Genomic DNA, 25502 nt, shown 5'->3' with positions numbered 1-25502 from the left:
GTGTGAGGTCACCATGTGATTTTATTTACAGCAGTGAGTCTTCCATGAGCTTTGTTTCCTTGTGTTTCGTTCATAGATGCTAGGAACTGAAATGTCCACTTGGTAGATTTGCCCTTTGATGAGTGTGTGGTATCCTTTCCCGTCATCTCTTCCCATTGGTTTCTCTTCATAGTCGATTTTGTTTGTCAGTCATTAAAATAGCTACACCAGCTTGATTCTGGTGGTCGATTGATTGAAATATAGTTTTGTATCTGTCTGCTCTGTTGTGATATCTACCCTGTATAGTAAGGTGTATTTCTTGGATACAGCAGAAATTTGGATCCTATTTTCACATATTTCTGGTTAGTCTGTGTCTTTTGAGGCGATAAGGAGGAATGGATTGAGACCATTGATTTTGAGAGTTAAAAATGAGCAGTGTTTCATTGACTCCTGTTATATTGTTGTTGTGGTGGTGGTGTTGATGGTAGTGGTGGTGGTGGTGGTGGTGGTGTGTATGTGCACAGGAGTATGCCTCCTCTTTGGATTTTCTAGACTAGGATTATTTAGGCTGTGTTTTCCATAGTTACACTAACATCATTGGATTGTTTTCTTTTAGGACCTTTTCGTAGGGCTTTTTAAATTTGGTTGTATCATAGAATCTTCTCCATCTATCGTGATTGAACGTTTTGCTTGCAGTTTTATTCTGGACTGGCATCTCTGATATCTTGTGGTGTGTAGCATCTCTGTTCTGGAATTTAGTCTCCACTGACAAGTTTGTAGTTATTCTGATGGATCTGCCTGTATATCTTACTAGGTCTTCTTTACTTGCAACTTTTAATATAAATTCTTTATTCTGTAATTTATTGTTTTGATTATCATGTGTCAAGAAGATTGTCTTTTCTGGTCCCGTTTTTTTGTTCTGTATGCTTCCTGTACCTTGATATGCATCTTCTTTAGATTAGGGGAATTTTATTCTATAACTTGGTTGAAAATTTGTGTTAGAATATTTTAAATTTAACCCTTTCTGTAACGGAGGCGTACACTTCCTCCATTATGTCTTCAATACTTGAGATTCGTCTTCTTTATTTTCTTTGTAAAGCTTATCTCTGAGGTTCCTGTTTGAGATCCTAAATTTTTCATTTCCAGAGTTCCATGTGTTTTTTTTTATTAGTTTTATTTTCACTTTCATGTCTTTAACTGGCTTATTTATTTTCTGCCACTGCATTATTTTCATAAATGTCTTTAAAAGATTCATTCATTCATTTCTTCTTTAAGGACCTCTATCATAGTCATAAAGTTATTCTGAGGTATTTGTCTTATGTTTTAGCTATGTTAAATTTCTCAGAACTTCCTATGCTATGGGTGCTGGGCTCTACTGAAGGCATATTGCTCTAGCTGTTATTAATTGTATTTTTATGCAGGCATCTGGGCATCTGTGTTTGGGAAGATTGGAATTCTAGATGCTGAAGTCTGGTCTTGTCTTTGTTGGGTAGATTTTTATTTGTTTGTTTGTTTCTTGGTTTCTGTTGTCCTCTCTATTCCTTAGGAGCATGTAGAAGCTGTGTTGCCTGGGATCCTGAAAACTGCGCTCACTGAGCTTCTGGGTAAAATGCATTTCTACATATTGAGAGCGAACATTTTGGAATGGGGATGGACTGCATAGAGAATGAGGGGGTCCATAAGAGGGAGGCAAACAGGGCATTCCAAAGGGATCTTACTGGATTCCACTCAGGAATGTGGCAAGGGACAGAGATTGAAGAGAGGTCACAACAGTTAATCTGCTATGAGGCTGAGGATGAGACTCCGGGATTTGACTTGGAAGGGAGAAGGGAAGAGGTGAGTATCAGCAGTTACTCTACCAGTTTTGCTGAGCTACTTGCTTTGGCGGCAGAAGTCTTCCCTTATGGGTTCTCTGAGAATACCTGCTGGAATCCAGGGCAGGGGTAACAGGATGATGGAGGCATTAGGGAGGGAACATCTATGAAAATCATTGAAGATGGAGGCAGAGTTGAGAGGTAGCATAGCAGGTGCTTGACTACAGAGCTGCAAATCAGGCTGGATAATGAGATTTGGAGTAGAGAAAGGAGATATGAAAATCTGCCTATGGGTTCCCAGATTCTGTACTCCACTTAATAATTGAATTATTTGTTTTCTTATTGTCTAGTTTTTATTTATTCATATTTATTTGGATATTATCCCTCCTACAGATGCATAATTGGTCAAAATATGTTCCTCTTCTGCAGGCTGCCACTTTTTCAAAGGACGGTGTTCTTTTCTTTGCGGAACCTTTACACTTTCATAAAGTCCCATTCATTAACTGTTGATCTTAGTAACTGTGTTAATGGTGTTCTGTTCAGAAAGACGTTTCATGGGATTTTCAATAGTTTTGTAATTAACAAAGACTGTATGGGGGATTAATCTAATACCTGCTGACTCAAGAGTTGCTTAGTGTTGACTGTGTGCTTCCTCAAGAACCAGTGTTACATACTTAGGATAGTCAGAGGTGGATAGGACTTTATTGATGTTGACAACAGCTGCGTTACAGTATGCAGCAACATTTCCCTCATCATCCAATTAATAAATTCTACCAGAACTCTTTCTTTATACCATGGGTATCCATTTGATACATTCTCAGGGCCTCAGCTATCCTGACCATCTGATGGTCACATGTTTTGTTTCTTCTTCCAAATATTTCCTTTCATTTGTCACTCATGGAATTTTATTTCTTAATGGCCACCTTCAACCACAAACAAGGAAGATTTCAGTGTCCAAGATAAAATCAAATGCTTTGCATTTTTTATGGAGAAATTAAAGGAAAACTATACTTAAGATGTATTGGTAACACTACCCTCCCAAAGTCACCGTTTCTTATGTGTAGCCACTTCATGTAAGTAATAAGACCTGTACCTCATTTATTAAGGAGATTAAGTTATCTATCTTTATTTGCAGTTTTATTACTCTTAAGTATGTGCATGCATATGTGTGTGTCTGGGTGTGTGCACATGAGTGTAGATGCTCACACTGCTCACAGAGCACACAAGTGTCAGATCAAACTGGAGTTGTAGTTATAGGTTGTTGGAAGCCACCTGATCTAGGCTCTGGGTATCAGGCTCAAGTTCTTTGGCAGAACAGTGTGCGCTCTTAGTCTGAGTTATGACTACAATTGACATCCAAGATTTTCTATAATACCCAATTGTTGTTCTTCTTACCCAGCCCAGATGCTATAAAATTTCTTTAATTACATAGTAATCAACAACAAAATCACCACAGCAATACTATTCTAATTAATAGAACTTTACTACTATCCAATGAGCATATTTATAAAACTTCTTGTTTCAAATGAAATCGAGAATCTACTGACACTTATATTTACATGTAGATACCTAACTCTTATTTTCCCATAAAACATACACTTTTAAGTTTTAGCAATAGGGTTAAATCAGGCATATGGCAGACATCAGTAATCTCATCACCTAGGAGGATTACAGTACAGGGTCCTTTCCTGGAGTACACAGTGAATTTGGGCTCAGCCTCGACTTCATATTATGAAATTCTATCTCAAAAATGTGAGCTAGAGGGAAATCTCATTTGCTTACTTTACTAAATTTTATCATTCTCAATTTAAGTTGAACAAGTAAAATAGTTTTACAAATTATTGTTGTGTAGACTTTCTAAGAGAGATTCCTAGAGAAATCAAATTCAAGTCTGTGGTGGAAAAAGCCAGTACTTTTAGACTCAGGGATAATATAACTTAAAATAGCTGTTTGATGTATTAAATAATTATTATGAAGTAGTGCTTGTTAGAGTTTTGCTGGGAATATGTAATTATTTTCAAGATCATGACATCACCCTGCTACTAATAGGTAACCGAAATGCATGCTGACAAAATATGAGAAAGGAAACCCAAATTTATTAAAGTATAAAAAGTGGAGATAAATTTAGAGTGAAGTCCCGAAAAACCTCCCTTTCCATCACAAGTTATTGACATATCATCTTGTCACATTTGCTCTTTGCTTTGATGGGAAAAAGTGATGGCTTTTTCTTGAAGGTTAGGTGTTGACATTTAATGCAGTTCAGCACACATTTGCTGAGCACCTGTTATGCCCTCATGCTATAACCAAGTGATAAATTTCAAATGAAAGCCTGGCCTTTAGAAACTTATAATGCGGTTGAGTAGCCTAAATATTCAGTAGTGTTTTCACCAACATTACTATATTACAACTTAAAATCTTCAAATGAGGGTTTGCATGCTAGTTAGTCATTATGATTTGAGAGTGTCTGTATGTAGGAGGCAGGAAGGAGTCACTGATGACAAAGTGTTTGCTGTACAAAGATGGGGAGGAATGTGAGTTTGAGTACATAGCATCTTCTAACTGCTAGGATGGTGTCAGAGACCAGCTCCAACCCAGGTACTTCAGAGACAGAGACATGGGATAGACAAGGGATCCTGTGTCCAAATTCTTTAATTAACCTTCTGAATCAATGAATGATGGATTCGATTGTGAAACCCTACCATACATGCACACCGTCATGAAGTAAGATGTCAGAAATGCAACTGCATGCAAGTAAAATGACACCCTCATGTCTACCCACAAAAAACTTGCATGTACTCATTAATCTACACAAGACACACATACACAAGCAAAAACTAAAACTAAAAAAATCATGAGTTTAAACCTTTATACATAAAGAAGAGTGACAATTTAAAATATTCAAAATCACAATAAAATTGATGAATTTTCAAATACAATGCTTTGAAACTAATTTCACTGAATTTTTTAACATGACCAAACAAAAGTGTTACCATAGAAGAACTTTATTTTTAACACAATAGAGAACTTGAAAGTGCATGTATTCTTAACAGATAAACTATAACTCTTTTGGAGATGCACTATTGATAGAAAAGATATTCCTACCTGGGAGCAAGGAGTTAAAATCACATTGATTTATTAGGAATCAACATTTTCTCATATCTTGTCCCTTTCTCCTTCTCAGGGTTTCATGTATGTCCTGGTTTCTCTGGAGTTGTGGATTATAGATTGTTATCCTTTGTTCTATGCCCAATACCTACTTCTAAGGGGGTTCATACCATGTTTTTCTTTCTGTGTCTGGGTAACCTAACTCAGGATGGTTTCTTCTAGCTCATTCCATTTGCCTTTGAATTTCCAGATGCCATTCTCCCCTCACCAAGTAGAACTCCATTGTGTAAATGTATCATGTTTTCTTCACTGGGGAGGGGGTGGGAGACAGGAGAAAGAGGAATGGAGAAGGGGAGAGGGAGGAGAATATGAGGGGTCAGGAGGGTCACCTAAGGGGAAGAAGAGAGACAGAGAGTAAGGAAAGAGATACCTTAAAAGAAAGAGTCATTATGGAGCAAGTGGGAGCTCACAGACTCCAGTATGACAGCTGGGGAACCAGCATAAGACCAAACCAGGCCACCTGAACTTGGGTGTCAGTTGGGGGCCTGGGCAGTCTATGGGGCCTCTGGCTGTGGAACCAGTGTTTATCCCTCATGCACAAATGGGTTTGAGAGCCCATTCCTCCATGGCGGGATACTTTCTCAGCCTAGATACCTGGGGTAGGATCCAAATGATGTGATAGACTTTGATGATTCCCCCTGTGGGATCCATAGGAGGACAGGATGGAGAGGAAATTGGGATTGGTATGTAAAATAAAGTTATTTTTAATTTAAATAAAAGTTAATTTAAAAAGAATCAACATTGTTCCACTGGAAGCTATAATGAGAATGAGAAGAAATTTGGAATTTCCTTACTGAGCAATGCAAACAACTGTATGTCCTTCCACATAAGACAACACAACAGCTTCCTGCCATGATGGTCACGGAAGCATTTACTTAGCCAAACATCAGTTGCAAAAGAATTATTATATTTTCAGTATGCTGTAGAGAATGTTTAAGTATTTTTCACTTTTCATGTCGAATCTTTTCTCAAGTGTTGAAATAAAATTGGAAAACAACAACTTTGAAAAGATTCCAAGTCATACACTCCCCCATCTCTCCCTCCACTTTCCATAGCCAAGGGTTACCTCACAGTTGCTAGATTTGGGAATTTTGTTACTTGCAGAATTTACAACTGATACAAAATGAGATAACCCCAACCCTAATCATATATTGCAAGTAATTAATACTAATGGATATATTAAAAATACTTTTATTTATGTGTTTAGATTGATGTTGGTGAATGCATAAAGAGGATCAATAAGACATTTACATTCACCATCTCTAAAATTGTTTTTGAAAAGACATATTGAATCTCAAAATACTTTTCTGCCTCTATGAGCTTGAGATAAATTTATAGAGAAGTACACATTTATATTTTTAAAGATTTAATTTTCAGCAGTACCCCTTAAAGCTTGAGAGAAACATTCTGTCTTTGACATGCCTGAGTTTTATATCACTGATATGGTGGGAAAATTATTTCATGTCATTTTCTTATTTAATATGTAATCATCTTTTTGTTTTAGACTGAATGAACTCTGATAGAAAACTTATAAATCAGATCAGTAACCATACATAATTTACTTTGGTAGGTAACTGAATGTGCAATGAATATAAATACATTATCAGCCCTTTTCTGAATATCATAAAATTATTTTCCATCAGGGACAACTAAGTGCGTGTATTTGTGAATAGGCAGGTCGTCTGCCAATGTTAGTTTATGCATTGATTTTATTTGATATAAAATGAGATCACCAAATGGTGGATATTATATGACACATTCTGCTATATGAAATTATTTGGTCCTTTCTGACATGCATAGTATTATGTCACACTTATATGGACCTGCCAGTAACCTAACAAAGTCCTAAACAATATTGTTATTGTAATTTATATGGAATAATAATTGGAGAATAATATTCTAAATAGCTTCTCTTAATTTTTGATATTCCTGGCTGAGCTCACTTTAAAATGCACTGGCCTCAAAATTTGTTTACTAAATAATCATTATAGAAAGCAAAGTGTCACCCAAAAACAGGATATGTAGATGTACTTTAACATATACTATGTCCTTCTTTTCCAAGACCTTCATTTTTGTTGATCTGCTCTTTTTTATGTGTTCCTCCTTTGTGTTTCCTGTTATTAAAAAGGTTAATTCATGTCAATTGGTTCATCAGCCTTGTTCTCTGTTGAGCAGTGGTTGAATTGTTACTGATGCCGTAAACACAGTTGAATGTTAGAAACCTCTCACATTTCTTTTTAGTGAGGCAGAGGAAAATCAGAGTGCTTACTCCAAGGTTCCTTACACACAAACACCTGAATGTTTATCTTGTTATTCTTAGAGAATATGATACTTTTGCAGAGTTCAGGCAGCTTCTTGAATCAGAGAGAACAAAACTTCAGTTACAGACATCTCGATGTTAGTTGCTGCATAGTTCCTTGTTTTAAGTAGATTATAATATTTTTGGAAAAAGTAGTCTTACAGAGATTAAAAAATCATTTGTTCAGCTTACTCATCAAACCTTAGGTTGCTGGAACAATTATAAAGAAACAAAGAAACACAGGACAAGAAAAAAAAAAGCTTTCCAAATAAAGCAACGATGCACCCATTTCAGCCTTCCTTCTCAGTGACACTCTGAGCTTTGGTTAGGTTTTGTGTACCAAATATGAGAGAGACTTAAGATGATTACACACATTGCTGGTTCTTGAATTTTGAGCAGCCCGATTCCCTTAAAGCACTAGTGAGTGAACATTGCCTTTGCATCAATAAATCCAGGTGAGAAATCAGCTAATGATAAGGATTGAACCAGGAATAAGCCAATCAAATGGAGTGGTCTGGGAATTTGTATGTGGTTCTCTTTTGCAAAGTAAATGGACAGAAGGGTCAACCAGAAGACATATGATGTCTTATGTAGGGTCACTAAGTCCTCAGGAAGTAGAAGAAAGTCTTGGATTAGGAAGAATTCATGTACCTCATTTAGGTATCTTTGTGTGGGTAGAGTCTTAAGATAACTTGGAGGTAGGTCCTATAGTTTTGGGGTCCTGCCTCTATCAGTCCTAAGCTACAGGGGTCATCTATCCTGGACTGATATCTTTAGGGTTGTGTTTGGAACCAGCCGAACAGCCCCAGGTTCCACGCTGAGTGGGGGAGTGTGGATCAGGGAAGTCCTAGCTACCCAACAGACTTTAGAACCAGACAGAGACATCTTGTCACTTCAAGAAGGCTCTCAGTCTACATTGGAGACATAGGTTTATTCAAGCATCCTCTTAAATACCTTTCTAGAAGCAGGGGTAATGGCAGAAGACATCTATTATCATGTGTAAATGGTTGCCTAGGAAACACTTCCTTTAACACTAGAGATGGTCCTAATATGTCTACAAACACTCAGACCTCCTGTAAGGCACATCTCACATCTGAGAAGTCTTCAGGTATGTCTCACTGGCCCCCTGGCGTGTCCCACTAGCCCCCATGATGGGTGTGGGGCCTAGGTCTATTGTTATGCAAACTAGAAGTCATTCCCCACTGTGGCCAGGCCATTTGGAGGTAACCAGCCTGCATCTAAAAGACAGCAGGAGATTCGAGCTCCTAAAATTGAGCTGAGGCCTATAACAAAAATATCATATTCAGGCCCCGACACTATAGATGATTAAAAGGTGACTCCATGAAGTCCTGTCCACATACTGGGCTTTTTTCTAAGGTTTGTGGAGACCTTCCCTGTGGCTTTAGCCCTCTGTAGGAGGTGGACTTCATTCTCATAAATATAACTCCCCATGGTTTACTGACATTAGCCTGAGGCAACTATCTGAAGAAGTAACTGAAACAAGTCATTTCAGAGAATGTTTTGTGCAATTGCTTTCAGATAATATCGATCAAGCAAAAGTTACCAGGATCCAAAAAAAAATACCTTTCTTGGAATTACTTCAAGATAAAAAGAATAGTTTAGTAAATAGTGGAAGTCAAATTAAGTCATTAAAGGCAAGCAGAAGCAAGAATTATCATTTAAAACTTTTGCAGATGTTTGAACAAAAATCCATAAAAAGTCAGGAAACCCATATTTTTTCTCCTGAACAAATCTTCAGTACTTGCAATGAAAAGGTAATACTAAAAATTCATGCTCATAAGGGAGGTCAAGATCATGATGGAGAAATTTACAGAGACCGCTGAACCAAACTTGTGGAAACTCATGAACCCTAGTCCTACAACTGTGGAGACTCCAGGAGACTGAACTAGGCCCTCTGTATGTGGGAGACAGTTGTGAAGCTTGCACTATTATAGGGACCCCTGGCAGTAGGACCATGATACTAACCAGGTACATGAACTTGCTTTTTGGAGCCCATTCTTAGGGTGAGATGACATGCTCAGTGGCAGTCAGAACACGACATTATCCCAGTACATGAGCTAGCTTATTGGTGCCCATTCCCCATAGTGGATGCTCAGTCTCAACCTATTGTGTCAGACTATGTTGACTCCTCATGGGAGCCCTTACCCGTGGGGAGGAGTGGACTGGGGGCTGGCTAGGGGGAGGTGCAGGGTTGAGAATACACAAGGGGGTAGGAGGAGGTGGGAGGGAGAACTGTGATTGTAATGTAAAATGAAATAAAAAATAAAAAACTGAAAAATTTGAGTTCTTTCCTCTCTTGTATTTCAATCTGAAAGATCTGAAAGATCATTCTCAATGTTCTCAATGTTTCCTGATGTTAATTCATTTTAACATGAAGACCACCACAAAAACAGTCATGATTTTCTATGTCACCAGAGGTGTTTATGTATTCCCTAAGTCACTTCAATTTCTCCTTCAGTTTAACAGGTTAGTTCTTCACCACATAGCATATATTTTTAATGTAGGCAAGTTGGTAGTTGCTTTATTCAATACTAAAATCATTTTTATGTTCTTTTTTTTTTTGTTTGAACTTCATGGTGAGCAATGATTTAAATTTTACTCTTGTGGACTAAAATGCAATTACATGTCCATGGCATTCACACATAAATCCACACATATGTGTATATAAAAATTATTCAAGGTTAGAAAGGACAGCAAAAGCTATATCAAGAAGAATTGAGCATCTATATTAGGATAGCATAGCAATTATTCATCCAAGTGACAGAGATGATTGATCCAGTGTTCCAAGTGGTATTTTAAGCTTTTCATTTAACACAGATTTAGAATTTTCTAAATCTGTCTACTGGGCTTAGTTTCTCAAGTTTAAGGAGGTGTAAGACATGTAGACAAACACTTATGTTATTTGCAATCCTTGCTCACATTACAGAGGCAGAAACCCAGAAAAAAAATAGTAGTGTCACAGACAGGAGACATCTGAGCTAATCTTTAGGAGTAAGTAGCTATTTGTCAAGCTATTTGGGCAAGAGCAACACTTCAAATGGCAGAGACAAGATAAAGAAGAAAAAGAATAAGCATAAGTTACAAGTGCTAAGGAAAGAGTAGACACAGGAAAAGAAGTTCAAAGAAACATGGGATCCCACCTCATATATATCTCAACCAGTGAGAAGATATGCATGCACAATTTTGATGGGAAATGATAGAATAAATATCATGGAATTCCATAGTAGGAAGCAACTATTTCCTGAACAGCATGAATAGCATTTAGAAAGTCATAGTGAAATTATACAGAATATCAAAAGTATATGGTATTCTAGGGAGAGAATGGAAGAAAAATAGATGTATAAAATAAAGAGATATATTTTGTTAAGTAAAAACAATTTTTGGTAGTTGTTAGCAGAAATGGTCTAGGTGATGTCACCAAAACCACTTTTAGATCCAGAACTGAGCAAAACTCCAAAGACAATGACCCTAACCTATCTTCTAGAAAGCATCTTGGTATTATAGACTGAAGGGGCAGTCTTGTACCACTTAAACAAACAAGGAAACAAACCAACAAAAGGTAAATGTGTAAGACAATCAAATGGTCACTACCACTGTTGCAGTACCACTCCAATATCTCAAGACTGGGGTGAGCCATGTGGGAGAATTCTAACCTCTCCCTTCGCAATGCCTTCAAGAAGAGCTGCTTTGTGCTCTGTCACACAGAGCCCCATCCACATATTCTGCTGTTAGAGAAAAGATTTATTTTCTTTTCCCTATGGACTTCAATTTAATTTTTTTATTTAAATTAGAAACAGGCTTGCTTCACATGTTAATTGCAGCTCCTCTCTCTCCCCTCCTCCCCTGCTCCCCCAGACCCCCAATACATCACCCAATCCCCACTCTGTTCCCCAGGGAGGGTGATGTCCTCCATGTGGGGTCTCCAGAGTCTGTCATTTTGTTCAGGGCAGGGCCTAAGCCCTCCCCCAAGAGTTCAGGCTGAGAGAGCATCCCTCATTGTTAGATGGGCACCCAAAGTCCATCTGTACGGCAGGGATAAATACTGATCTATTACCCAAGACCCAGGATGACACCAAATGGCAAACTAAGCAATAGTGGAGAGGCTACCTCCCTGATAATGAGGTTGATGACTTCCTTATATGCCATCCTAGAACCTTCATCCAGTGACTGATGGAAGCAGAGGCAGACACCCACAGCTAAACACTGAACTGAACTCCTGGAATCCAGTGACAGAGTGGAAGGAGTGATGAGCAAAGATTGGGCTGGTGAAACCCATAGAAGCAGGTGATCTGAACAAGGGGGAGCTCATGGACCCCTAGACAGATGACTGAGAGGTCAGCATGGGACTGATCCATACACTCTGAATGTGGTGTCAGTGAGGAGGCCTAATATCACTTCTTTTAGAAGATCTTTGAGGTGGACTTTGGAGAGACTGAAGGAGAAACAGAGAAAAACCTCCATATCTTCACTCGTGCTTTTCTCTTGGGGACTGCATTAAAAAAATGTGCCTTTAAGTGCAATGGGTACCCATGGATCAGCTAATAGCCAGTGTATAATTAATATCTCTACATTGGCTCCTGATACCAAATAACACCAACAAATCCAAAGCTGAACCCTTACTGTTCTTCTCAATACCCTCTTTTGGTACTTCTTCCAACTTGGATGAGGGTGCTTAATTCTCAAAACTAAAATTTCTAGTCATTGTAGGCTCTTACTCTTTTCCCTTTCCCACATTTGGTTGGCTCTCAATAAAATTTTGAAAAGAAAGCAACCCTTTCTTCTCTCTTTCCTGCTATTAATGCTAACCCCAAGTTACAGCAGAAAGAACCTTGCAATTATTTAAATCACCTCTTTGTTCCTGCCCTTGAGAGCAACCCGACTCTACTCTAAAACACAGTTCAGATTTTGGGGGGATACAAATCAGGCTGCTGTATTGTACATACTGTCCTGGCATAACGCTTAAGGAAGTATGTAATTACAATAACCATACAATGTCATTTCAATTATGCCTGTCTGTCTCTATAAATATTATCTCTAAACATTGCTTTTCATGACCATTGTGTAACCACTCCTTCTGGAAGTGCATAGCTTACTTCTTTAACTTCTTTAGTCCTCCTGCCTACCTAAGGAGATCTTTGAGGTCAGTAAGATGATTCGTACTAGCAACAGTATAGCGTGTGGGTAACCAAAGTGTGTCTAATTGAACTTAAACGCCAATCAATTTGCAGTAGCACATGCCTTGTACTGCACACATGCCAGGAAGGTTCAGAGGCCTACATCTGTCAAATTAAAGTTACATATTTTCCAGTTTTGTTCTAAATAGTTACCTGCGTTCATACATCCACGAACAACTTTCACACATCACTGATAAAAACGTCGTCTTCCATCACACAGAGGTAAATGAAAAGAATGACTAACTATGGAGGGCTCAGTCCCAAATAGGATATGTGTAACAAAATCCCTTCAGTTAAAGCTCAGAGATACCACTGAAGTGGCAGAAAAATTTGCAGGATCCTATAGAGTTGTTATATAGGATATAGAATTATAAATATGAATGCTTATAATAACACTAATGTAACTGTAGTGGCATCTTGTTTCTCACACCGAAACCACACCGAAAGGCCATTATTTCAAGTCTATTAGTGGTAAAAGTTGCCACTACAGCCCTGGTACCACCTCCTTCCTGCAATAAGACTGCCTGTGTTCAAATTTATGAGCACATGTTTGATTCTTTATTGCAAACAATAATAGAAAAATATAAATAAATTATCCTTAAATTTATTTTACTCTGGTTTTCATTCAGTAAACATCATTTAAAATAATTTGTAGAGTTAAATACCATGTGTTTGTAATATGCTGGTAGCTCAATGAAAACGTTGTAACTCAAATGATTTCATAAAACACTGTACTATAAAATCCAATTTAAAAATATCCTATCTTAAAAACACGGATTAAATCATTCTCAAAGAATCAAGTTGTCTGTTTGCTAAAATACAGTCTCACAAGAAATACATTGTTATTTTGTCAGGTTAATTTTTTTAATCTAAAAAATTGGAAACAAATAATTTGACGTGAAGAAAATGTAATCAGTTTCTGACTGACCCTTGTAAACAATGCCATCTTGAAGATGTACATACATAGGAAAATGTAGCGATTTTTATGTTGTGTGAAGGATTTTACAATGTATCCTCCTTGGGACTGTGTCCTGTGAGGACTCCCATTTGAGCTCCTCCTCTCACAGGGAGAATGCTACTAGGCAATTGGGCCAGAAACTTCCAGAGGAGGGCAAGGAGTGCACATTCACTGTGTCCTAACATTTCCCTTCTTGTTGTACATGAGAGGAAGCTGTGAAATTCGCTAGGTCATGCAGCACTCTTCCTGTTGTAAACTTTATTCCACCTATTGTTTCCGTTTGGCTGACAGTCTTGCCAGCCTCAATTACATAATGAGCCTTTGAATGAAGTTGGAGGTACACTATTTAGTTTGCTGATATTGTCTCTTCAGGAGTGCATGGCATAAAAGCCCTTTGATAATTATTCAACAAATGGCTTCTTAGCTTCAGAAAAAGCCACTGAATATAGCCATTATATTTTAGTGGTGATTTTATGTTATCTTTGTGATTATGGCTAACTGTATTTGTTTGTTTGTTTCCTTTACATATGAATTGTATATCAAATTAGAAATTTTCTGTATTGCTATTAGGTAATGTCTAATCTTCAGTATTAGAAAATAAACAAATATAAACATGGGACACGTATGCTGGTTTTTCCATGCCTCTATGAGGAACTGTGGTGAAATATTCACGTATATTACACTTCATGTTTCATCATTCTCCTTTTCACTTCCCTACAACTATATGTATACATCCCAATTGTGTATTACCTTAAAATCTCTCCTGGACATATTAGTATATTTTGCTGGAAAATTAATAGAAGATGATTTTCATATTTCTGTTGTACTTTGTTTTAATTTGCTCCTGGAAGACCATTGTTTGATTATTCTTTGATCTTCTAATCAAGAGGAACTTGACAATCTTCAAATTTATAACCATCATGATGGCAATGGATAAGCTGTATTAAATTTAAACATACAGCAAAAGTACGATTTCAGCCATGATATCTCAATGTGTTGATTCGCTAAGTAAACCCTTAATTAAATCAGAAAGTCTTCAAATTAAGGAGCTTCTGAGACTTGTGATAATCTGAAAGAATTCATTGAACATATGAGGTGCAAATTAGTGGGACTAGCATAAGAAAATAAACAGGCAACTGACTAGAAATTAAATTTCTTTCAGGAATTTTAATAAGTTCTAGCATTGATAATTAAATAAACTAATTACATACAAATTAGAAGTTGGTCATATATTACAGATATTAAATTTACAGATGTAACCTTGATTTTTTCTTTTCATTTTCATTTTTTGATATATATATATATTTATTTTTAAAACATTTTTATTTTACATACCTATCCCAGTTCTATCTTCCTTCTGTCTTCCTGCTTCTCCAACCTCCAACCTTCTCCCTACTCCTCGTCCATCCACTCCTCAGAGAGGCTGAGACCTCCCATGGGGAATCAACAAAATCTGTCACATCAGTTGAGAGAGGACCAAGTCCATCCTGACTGATCTAGGCTGAGCAAGGTATCCCTCCCTAGGTAATGGGCTCCAAAAAGCCAGTCTCTCAGTACAGGATTTTCCTTAGTGCTTTCTTCTATAAGTTTTAAATTTCCTTCTACATTAAAGTTTGTAATTCCCTTTTAATTACTTCTGTTGTAAGTATGTAGCTTGTGTTGAGAAATTTTCATTTGTTTCTTTCATTCATTGCTGTATATACTTGTTCTGGTGCTATTTAGTGAGAAGACATTGCCTTTTTTTCTGAATTACGTTGAGCAGTGGGTTGACAACCATTGATGTTTTAAGGATATGTCGTGAGAGCCCATTCTTTCCCTTTCAGTCTGAGAGCATCAGCGCAGCAAAGCAATATTGTGCTTATTACTATACACTAATGATACAACATCAATTGATATTTCTGCATGAAACTGTATGGCAATTTACATAAAATATTGCCTTTCATCCCTTAGAAGCATTTTGTTGAAAGTATGGGTACCTTGGAGAAAAAATGGCATTTTTGCATGACTCTCTCTGTAACAGATATTATACTGTCATATACTTGCCATGTTATCAGTGTTTTGTCCTTAGTTCTCTGAAGTCTGGAGAGCATAAAACTTTACATGTGTTTCAATATAATAATTTTAAAGTCCACTTGATGACACTTTCAAATGTGATATCTTATTAAAATTTTCAACTGTGGGGCTATGATTTGATAGTTGTGTATTCATTTTCTCTCCTCAGATCTTAATTAATTCAATTGCAAGTTGTACTTGAAATGTATATCTTCATAGAGTTTTTTCTAATTGGTGAATTTGCCTTTGTAGATAGAGACACTTCTATTCCTTCTTTTAAAATCAATATCACTTTTATTTGTTTGTCTAGATTTACTCTACTAACATATTTGATTTTTTCCCCTGTTATTGCTTTTATCAGGTTAAGTTAATTTCTTTCTCTTACGACTTTGCTGGCTTGACCTAAGATCTGCATCGAACAAATTTTCTCAAGCACTTTTCAAAATATATAGCAATCATTACATGGTTTACTTCCTACAGTTGTTTGCTATGTGAAATAGGTGAATTTATTATTGAAAGTAGATTTTTTATACAACATATTTTGTTTATTGTTTCCCCCAACTCTTCCAAGATCCCCCTACTTCCTCACCTACCCAAATCCACACATTTTCTTGTTTTCTCTCTCTCTAATCAGAAAACAAGCAAGAATTTTAAGACTAAATGCCCAGAAAAAGCATTATGATACTAAAATCCCCCCAAGACCCCACAAAATACCATTACATTCACTTTACTTTAGACATTTACTGACAAGCATGAGGGCTGCCCTTAAGTGTGGATTGTGTATCCATTGAGAGTCTCTGGGAGATAAATAGCTTCTGAGTTAGTGATAGGGTCTTGTGTCTACTTCCTGTTTAGTGCTGGGATCCTATTTGGCTTAGACCTGTGTAGGCTTAGTCTATGGTGCCACATTCCCTGTAAGTTCATATGTGTGTGTATTGGTCCTGCTGTGTTCAGAGGGTGCCCTCCATCCTCCCTCACTCTTAAAATCTTTCAGATTCCTATTCAGAAGCGTTCCCTGAATTCTGAAGGGAAGTATTTGATGCAGAAATCCCATTTAAGACAGAGGGTTCCATGGCATCTCACTCACTGTATATGGTCCCATTGGGGATCTCTGTAGTTTATTCTCATCTACTGAAGAGGAAAGCTTCCATCATGATGGCTGAGGACAGCCATCAATGAGTATGGCAGAATGTAGTTAAGAGTAATTTCACAGCTCTGTTCCTTGATCATAAAAGTAGTATTTGGATTTCTCCATCCATCACTGGATTACCTAGTCTCATATTTTGGGCCACCAAAGAAGTATAGGGCATGAGCTCTATTGATTGGCCTTAAAGCCAATCAGATAGTAATTGGTTACTCCAACAGATTTGTACCACTATTACATCAGTATATCTTTCAGAGAGTTCACCATTAAAGATCAAAACTTCTATAGCTCAGTTGATGTTTACCTTTCTCCTTTGGCAGCACAGAGAGGATCTTCTACCACTAAACCATACTCAGTAGTATTAAAGTCTCTAGATAGCCATCAGCTGGACTTTTCATTTTAGTGAGGTATGTGGGCGTTGTCTTTGCCAGAAGATTCTTACCAGCAGTTTCTCAAAGGCAACCAGTATCTTTAGCAATAGCCTGCATTGCTTGGAGGTTTTCGTGGGACCCCCTTGGCCAGCAACTAAATTAAAGGTAACTGATTTCTGGCAATAGTAGTTTCATTTGTTGGTGAGAGTTTGCTAGTTGAGGCTTTGTTTTCCCCATTATTTGATGATTCCATTTAGAAATCTTTCATATATATATATATATACATATATATACATATGTATATATGAAATAATATATATGCATGTATATGTACATGAAAGATAGATACATAAAAGAAATTTCTACTGTATTAAGTTTCCAAGAAATGCCTCAATGTCCTTTGATTTAACTGTTTCTCCCTGTATTCCCTTATCATCTCCAGTTCATCAGTCTATTCACACTATCTATTCTATTTCTGCTTCCAAGGGACATCTTTTCTTTCTCCTAGTCTCTTAATTTATTCATATCCTCTGTGATTATATACATTTTAGCCAGCTTATTGACCACTTAAAAACTTAATAGCTGACATCCTTATGTAAGTAAATATAATACCACTGTACTTATATTTTTATGTCTGGATGTTCTTTTTTTCCCTAGGTCCATCCATTTAATGTTCACTCTACTTCTCCTACTTGAGTACGATGTATACTATAAATGTATACAGAAAAAAATAAACTGCTTGCATTTTGCAAAGTACATATGGAATGTTGTATTATTTGGGGTTCTCAAATACAAATACAAAAGAGTAACAGAATGTATTGAATGGATAAAAGATGGAATTCATTATATACAAATTAATATATATATAATATAATCACACACACACACACACGTGTGTGTGTGACTTATTAGAGTATCTTCGATGAAATTGTCTGGGTAGTCCAACAAGGGTTGTCTCCTGCTCGAAAGTCTAAGAATCCAATAGCTGTTGTGTCCACAGGGTTGGAGGTCTCTGGCGCTCTTTTGTATATTTCAGAGTGGTGGGCTCTGGTACCAACGAAGGAAACATCTTCCCAGTGTAGTGAGCTCAAGGAGGCAAGGAATAAGTGTTTTCCTCTTCCACATTCCTTATATAGGCTGTCAACAGAAGGTGTGGCCCAGATATAAGGTGGGTCTTCCTGTGTCTAATGATCCAATGAAGAAAAATTCATTACAAGTGTCCCCTAATATTTGGGTCACAGCTAATTTCATATGTAGCCAACTTGCAAAACAAGAATAGAAATCACAAAATCATATACATCTATATGTATTTTTTTCAAGGTATGTATTTGTGTGTAGTCATTTGGACCTATGATGCCGTTGCCTGGTTACATTATTGGAATTAGTGTCTGATGATTTCTTCTTCCATTTTCTGTAAGAACTATTTATAGTTGGCCTTTTCCTCCCTTTTTTAATTTACAGATTGCAGGCATGATAAATAATGATTTTATACTGAAGTGTTTGAGTTTTGTGATTAATATTTTCAATATTCATGTATAATAGTAATGAATAATTTTTATGTTTAACTTGTATTCTGAGAGCTTTTGTGCTGATTTTCATTATAGTATAAGGGTAATCCTAACCTCATAAAATGAGGTCAATGTTTAATTGTTTAGAAGAGTTAGGGAGGAAGAGAATAAGCAGTAGAGAACTGTGCTATCATGCTTCATGCCCTGGAGTGGGTCTGCCAATGACAAGACAGAAAGAAGAAAGAGAGGAAGAAGAAAAAAGAAGGAAGGAAGGAAAATAATAAATCTGTCTCTGCAGATGCTGGTGGTAGGCTCTTAATTATAATTTTATTTTCATGGTTGCAACAGCATTAGTCAGTTTTGGTTGTACAATGTATTACTGTTGAATACTCATAGCTGATCCTCTGAAACTGAAACATCTTACTCATGGCAAATTTTATTTTGTTTATTGTTTTTAGAGGATACAGTTACTCATCACAGGGAAGGCCAGGTGGAATAGTGAAGTTTAAATCATAGCAGGTTAGGAAGAAGAGAGTAAAGGATGCTGGTATTCTTCTGTGAGCCTCTTTTCTTGCCCCTGTGTTAGCCATGTGCACCATCTATGGGATCATGCTACCTACAATCACAGGGCTCTTTCCTCTTTAGTTAATTCCACCTGCAATCATCCCTACAGAACATATTGAGATTTATACCTTAATATTCTATGTTATTATAAACCCATTCAACTAAACAATGCATATTTCCAGTCACACATAGCCAGGTCACACATCTATCAAAGAAAATGCAAACAATTCAGTCTGGCTACTTGTACCATACCATCCTCGTGAATCTTGATCACGCCTAGCATAGTATTCTCAGGAAACATTCCATCCATGAATTATGTGTCTATCTACTTTTTGTCCAATTGAAACTTAAAGGGAAAAATGTAAAATTGGTATGTTTTCTGTTTTGATTTGTTAAACACAGTAGCACTTTTTAAGACTATATAAAGAACTTCTTTGTAACTATCAATGATAATTTTAACTGTTTCTAGAAGGGTTCTGTAAACTACTCTTGTATCATATTGACATACAAAGATGACTTGTCATATAAGTTTATCAAATTCTGAGATCAAACAAAAAATAACTATGAGTATGTGGTTATCTAAGAGCAATTTTTTAAAAAGATGCTGAAAAGTATGTCTTCCCCAACTCTAAAAGCAGTTCTGTACAACATTTCAGAACATAATTTGAGAAAATTGTAACAAGTTATGACAGAATCTAGATTTTTTATTATTTGTGAGTTAACATATTCTAAATGATAAGTTCTAAGCTAATGATGATCATTTAAAAAAGTAGCAATAGAAAAAGGTAAGAAACTTAACTACCCTTCACTCTTGACAAGTATTTTGCATCTTGGATTACATACACGTTAGGCATTATAAAGTCTTAAAAACAAAATAACATTCCAGATAGATTTCAGGTAAAGTAAAAGTAAATATTTGATAATGGTATAAAATTGGGATTAAAAAGTGTTGCTGAATGAGAACAAATACATATGTACTTAAAACTAGGTTTTGTTGCCCTGGTTATTTCTATTTATTAATTTTCTTGATAATTATTCCCAACATTTCAATATTACAAATTACTTAATATACTTAAAACTATAGATTAACATGCTACCAGGAAACTTTAACAGTGGGAAAAACAGAAACTGCATAAGTAAGAAACGAGACAAGAAAGGATGCAAGGTGTTCTCTGAGGACGCAGAAGGAGATTAAACATCTGGTTTAACCTTCCTTCTTCAAAGCTGGCTTGTCAGACAACGATTAAGAGTAAGTAAATAAAGCTGAATTATATTTATTTCAGCCCTTAAAAGAAGTACATTAAAGTGTCCTGAGATAAGATAAATGAATGAATCAGAGGAGTGGAAAGTGAGGCTGAACACAGGACAATTAATTTAACAAGGTCATGGGGAATAGGATATGCGTGAAGAAAGCTTCTCATCTCAGGGCCAGGGGAACAAGGACATCAAGGCATCAAACGATCAAGACAGAAAACCCGGGGAACAGAGACAAGCAGGCGAGTGAGAGAGCTGAGACAACACTTAGGTTTCCCCATCTCGGAGAACATGAATAAATATCAGTTTGATATTGACTGTATCTATGAATACTGAAGTTGGGGAAATACAAATAGGTCAGTACATTTGACTTACACAATTGTAAATTGTTCTTTCAAAATTCAGTTAAATTAACATTTTAAATGTTCTGTATACATGCTTTATTTATATTATTTTCTCTTTGCCTCCCCTCCTACAAAATCCTTCTATGTCTTCCCATTCATGACCTCTTTCTCTTGAAAATTATTGATACATGTAGGTATAAACATGTAATATATATAATTTATTACATATTTGGTGCACATATAATATATATACATATATATGTGTGTGTGTGTGTGTGTGCAAAATACTGTCCATTTAGTGTTGCCGGTAAGTGTAGGATTTTCAGGCTCACCCGTTGTTGTTAGATAATGATCTAGAACATTCATTCCTGGTAAAGGGACTTACCTTAACAGTCATTAATAGATGGTAGATATTTATCTAGACATGGAGCCTGTGGTATTTGTGCACACCATGCTAACATGTCAACTGGCATTGTTATTGTTCAGATCTTGGTTTTTCAGACATTTATTGAATATGCTCGTTATTTTTGTCAACGGGACAACAATCCAGACATGTCTGATAAGAAGGAAACTTAAAGACCAGATGCCTCCCTGAGAGGCATATAAGCAAATTTGAGGGATAATTTCTTGGTTACTGTTTGATATGGGGCAGCTCAGCTCACTGTAGGTGGTACTATCCCTAGGTGGATAGCGCTGATCTGTATAAGAAAACAGGCTGAGCAAGGCATGAAGACCCAGTCAGTAAGCAGGACACACCAGTGGTTTCTGTTTCATATTCTTCCACGAGGTTCTTGCCTTGAGTTCTTTCCCTGAATTTACGATGGACTGTGTGAGGGAGATATAAACAGGAGTAAACCCTGTCCTCCAAAAGTTGCTTCAGGTCATGATATCTTATCATAGTAACATAAACTCACTATTCCATCATGGTCAGTTGTTCTCTGCAGAGAAATACCATGGGTATCTCCATCAACTAAATGCTTACTATCTTTAATATTTATCAAGCTGATAAATCTATTATCAATTGTAAACTGTAATTGAGAGTTGTGAACTTTACAGTAGATTTCAGTAATACATGCAACCTGGTCAAAATAGAATAGTTGAAATTGTACTATTGTACTATGATGGATTTTATAATACATAAATATTTTTGCATTTCCTTAAAATGTTGGCAGCATAGTCATTGCTTTCTATATTTTATGCAGGAAGGTACCTTTTGGTCCCAAGTCAGTAAGAATGTTTACTGCTGAAAAGCTTTTTAAATTTTTATGTTGTTGTCTTTCATAATTCAGGTTGTCTGGAATGAATATACCACCACCAATTATCAGCAACAAAAATTGGCTCAGACTGCATTTTGTCACAGACAGTAATCACCGCTACCGGGGTTTTAGTGCTCCCTATCAAGGTATGTTCAATGATGACCTCTGTCTCTCTTGAAGTATAAAAATGATTTGGGTATGTACCATTACATCGTGTGGTCTGAGAGAAAAAAAAAAGCCCTTAACATTTATGAAGAGGGATCGAAATAAGAAAAGAATGTCACTCTTTCTAAGAAAATATGTGATCATGACTAAATTACATATCAAAGCTAATAGATTTTTATAGAACAAAGATCAACGTGAAGACCATTGTGACTTCTAGAATGAATTTTGCAGAAGATACAATATTTGCATTTGATGACATTCTTTAGCAGAAAGCACTCTGCAAATTCTTGCAGAAAACCTACAGTTGGGAATGGGCTCTTTATTACCTAAAGCCCATTTTCATACATAGTTTGTCTGTTATTGCAAGTATAATTAACCTTAGAAGAGTTATTATCTACCTATATTATTAACAGGCATAGTTTTGAAAGAGTAGGCTATAATTTTTGATGTGTTACCTTGGAAAACTCATTGGGGCAAATTTAGTATGAAGATAAAACTCTAATAACAATGTAGTTTCTATAATACTACATGAGCGTATGTGTTCCCAGTAGACACAATGTCAGACTACATATATAGTAAGTCCTTTTACTCTCCATAGTGTATCAGCCTCAGGGTACATCGCCATAGTTACATATTCCATTAACTCTTTTTTGTTTTGCTTTTAGTCTTTGAAATATTTCTTCTGGTATTCTTTGATCTCATATATTTTGTAAATTTAATATGGTGACTCTAGATTTCTTACACATATTAACTGAAATAGTATCAGAACATATGTTATCTTTTGCATGACAAATCTCAGAAATGAATATCTTGAAGACAAGAAACCTCTACTTATGTTGGATGAATGAGATTTCTCTTAATAATAACAGCTTAGTATGAGTTGTATCTTAATTTTTAGTAGAATATTAGATATTGCTATAGTAAAGTTCCTAGTATAATAATTTAAATCATTTGTAGAACATTCCCTATAGAAATTCTTCATCAACGTGTCTTTACAGAATAAATGGAGTTTGAGCGCAGAAATGCTTTAAAATTTGCTAATTATTTCCCGTAACAGAATATGTTACCCATCACATATTACTGTAGGTTAAATATACACAGGACATTTCATATAAAATAATTTATAAAGATCAATACACACAGAAATCTTTCATAGCTTTTATTAATACAGATGTCCATTCATGCTAATTTGAACTTGTCAATTTAAACTAATGTTCCTTTTAACATTTGAATAGAAGATCTTATCTGTTTTTCTTATTAACTTGTACTCTTTAAAACTTGCATTTCAGCAGTCAGGGTACCCTAAGAAACATGAAATGGTTGTTGTGGATCCTTTAGTGTCTAGGTTCACCTCTCTAATTACCCATTTTTGGCCTACATTCTTTAGAATTGTGATTCTTCTGCTTAGCGATTTGAGACTGGAAATCAAAAACTTAACCCCTAAATTTTGTGGCTGATTATCCTCTTATATTAAACCCAGGCAAGCCTTTTGTTGGATGCCTTCTCTTTGACCAATGAAAGTCGTAGTTATCATTTTATATAAATTTGAAAACATGAGGAAAATCACGTCTGTCTCAAAATTAAATACTACCTTATTTTAGTATGGTAGAATTTTATAAAACCTTATTATCAAATTGGGTTTTTATTCCTTGGAGTATGAGGCAATGGCTCAAACTGCCAGTAGATTTGTAGCTTATTTGCATTGTTCTACCTTTCACCTTGAATTAACTGCAGTAATGTTTTCAAGATTTAGTTCAATATCTTCAGTACAGACTGTCTTGCTATGACACTGAAAAATGATGCACAAATAAACCAATAAAAAAGGAAAAGAAGCATTTTGTAGAGTTTACATATTCCTATTATCAGAAAAACAAGAATCAAAAGGTAGGGTGATTTTAGTGTAGGATACGCGCATACACACATACATACACACAAACACACGCACATACACACACACACATGCACACCACAAATGAAAATTAGGTGGCATAAGAATGTAGATCTATGATGTTGCAATATTATATATTGTAAATGTTTTATTATTAGATTGTATTATTTTTAAGTTTTTGATTTAATATTTCTAATCTTATATCCAAATGGTTGTAAACATAGACTCTATTGGAAGAGTAAGTTTCAAAATCACACACAAATAAGCAACTCTCAATTTCATACACAACTTCCAATATTAATTTTAAAAGCATTAATCTGTCAGGCAGCAACAAAATATCATTGCCCTCCAGGGTGGGCAGGGTTCCTATGTGTACTGTAGTACTCTTTCATTAGTGGTTTATACCACAAAACAAATTTATAGAGATTTTTTTTGAGAAATCTAATTTGTGAAAGTAAAATCTTATTTCCTGTAACTCTAGCACCTAAAGTTTCCAATAATTATTATTGATGACTGTATAATTTTGAACTCAGTCTCTTACCAGAATTCTGGATTCCCCCAAGTTGAGTATTTTACACCAAAATTTTGGTTTGTTTATAATCTGTGTTCTTTTTTAAATACCAAGTAACTTCACTTCAAACTATTAAAAATTGAACTGTAGTTTATGAGCTATTTTTACATTTTCCCATAGTTAACGGAGCACACAACAGTGTGTTTTCCCAAAAACTGCATACACTCTTTTTTGTTATACAAAGGACAGTTCTTTTAAACGGGGTTAAACAGAGTCTGGTTGTTCAATGCTAGCAAATAACCACAGGCTGGTAATACAATTCCAGTACTTATTCTTCTGTTTGACTCAAATGTAATAAGGAAAATTGTGATTTCAATACAGTCCTTCTCACATGTAAGCTATTTCCCTTGAGGTGTTACGCTGAACTTGTTAACTCCTATTAATATAAAGGATCTCTTTCCCCAACTTAATCACACTAGAAGCATTCTATGTTAAAACTTTTTTTCTCCTCTTTGATCATCTTAATATTTCTTTTATTTCATCGCATTTGTCTTTTATCTTCAAAATTAATCAACATTCAAACCTCATTGAACATCTTTTAATTATAAAACCCTCAAACTGTGCTATTTCTTACATAATATTATATTTGTATCATAAATTGTGAGGTTGGGAAGTTTTCTTATTTGAAGGAAGCTTCATCATACTGGTACTTGACATTCAGCATAAATTGGAACTCTTATTTCCATCTTAATGCATGCATGATCATGCTTTCGTAGATGTGGATTTTCGGGAATATTCAATTGATTGGTACAGAAAAGTTTTCCACAGTATGATGTTTACTTAAAATTTTCATGTTATTGTTTTGTATAATGCTTCATTAATAGAATGAAAATTACCATTACATTACACTTTAAAATTTATTTAACACTCTGCCATCTCAATTTCTAATGTAAAATCATAGGTCCTAGAAATGATAGTACTAATATAATTATCATAGACATACAAGCAAGTGCAGCATTTAATAAGTTCTATGAA

General features: G+C 35.8%; 1 protein-coding gene across 5 annotated transcripts in view; it reads left to right on the top strand.

Moving 5' to 3' along the window:
* Csmd3 (CUB and Sushi multiple domains 3) overlaps positions 1-25502 on the top strand; it is a 1035998-nt gene that overhangs the window by 325917 nt on the left and 684579 nt on the right. For all 5 annotated transcript variants that reach the window (XM_040730388.1, XM_040730387.1, XM_040730386.1 and 2 more), the window contains exon 6: positions 21937-22049. In XM_040730388.1, the coding sequence (XP_040586322.1) occupies positions 21937-22049 (113 nt within the window). The remainder of the gene's footprint in view (positions 1-21936; positions 22050-25502) is intronic.

This window comes from Mesocricetus auratus, unplaced genomic scaffold, assembly GCF_017639785.1.
Source record: "Mesocricetus auratus isolate SY011 unplaced genomic scaffold, BCM_Maur_2.0 Super-Scaffold_100023, whole genome shotgun sequence".
NCBI classification, from domain to species: domain Eukaryota; kingdom Metazoa; phylum Chordata; class Mammalia; order Rodentia; family Cricetidae; genus Mesocricetus; species Mesocricetus auratus.
Note: the sequence above shows the minus strand (reverse complement) of the source record. Positions and strands in the feature narration are given on the sequence as shown.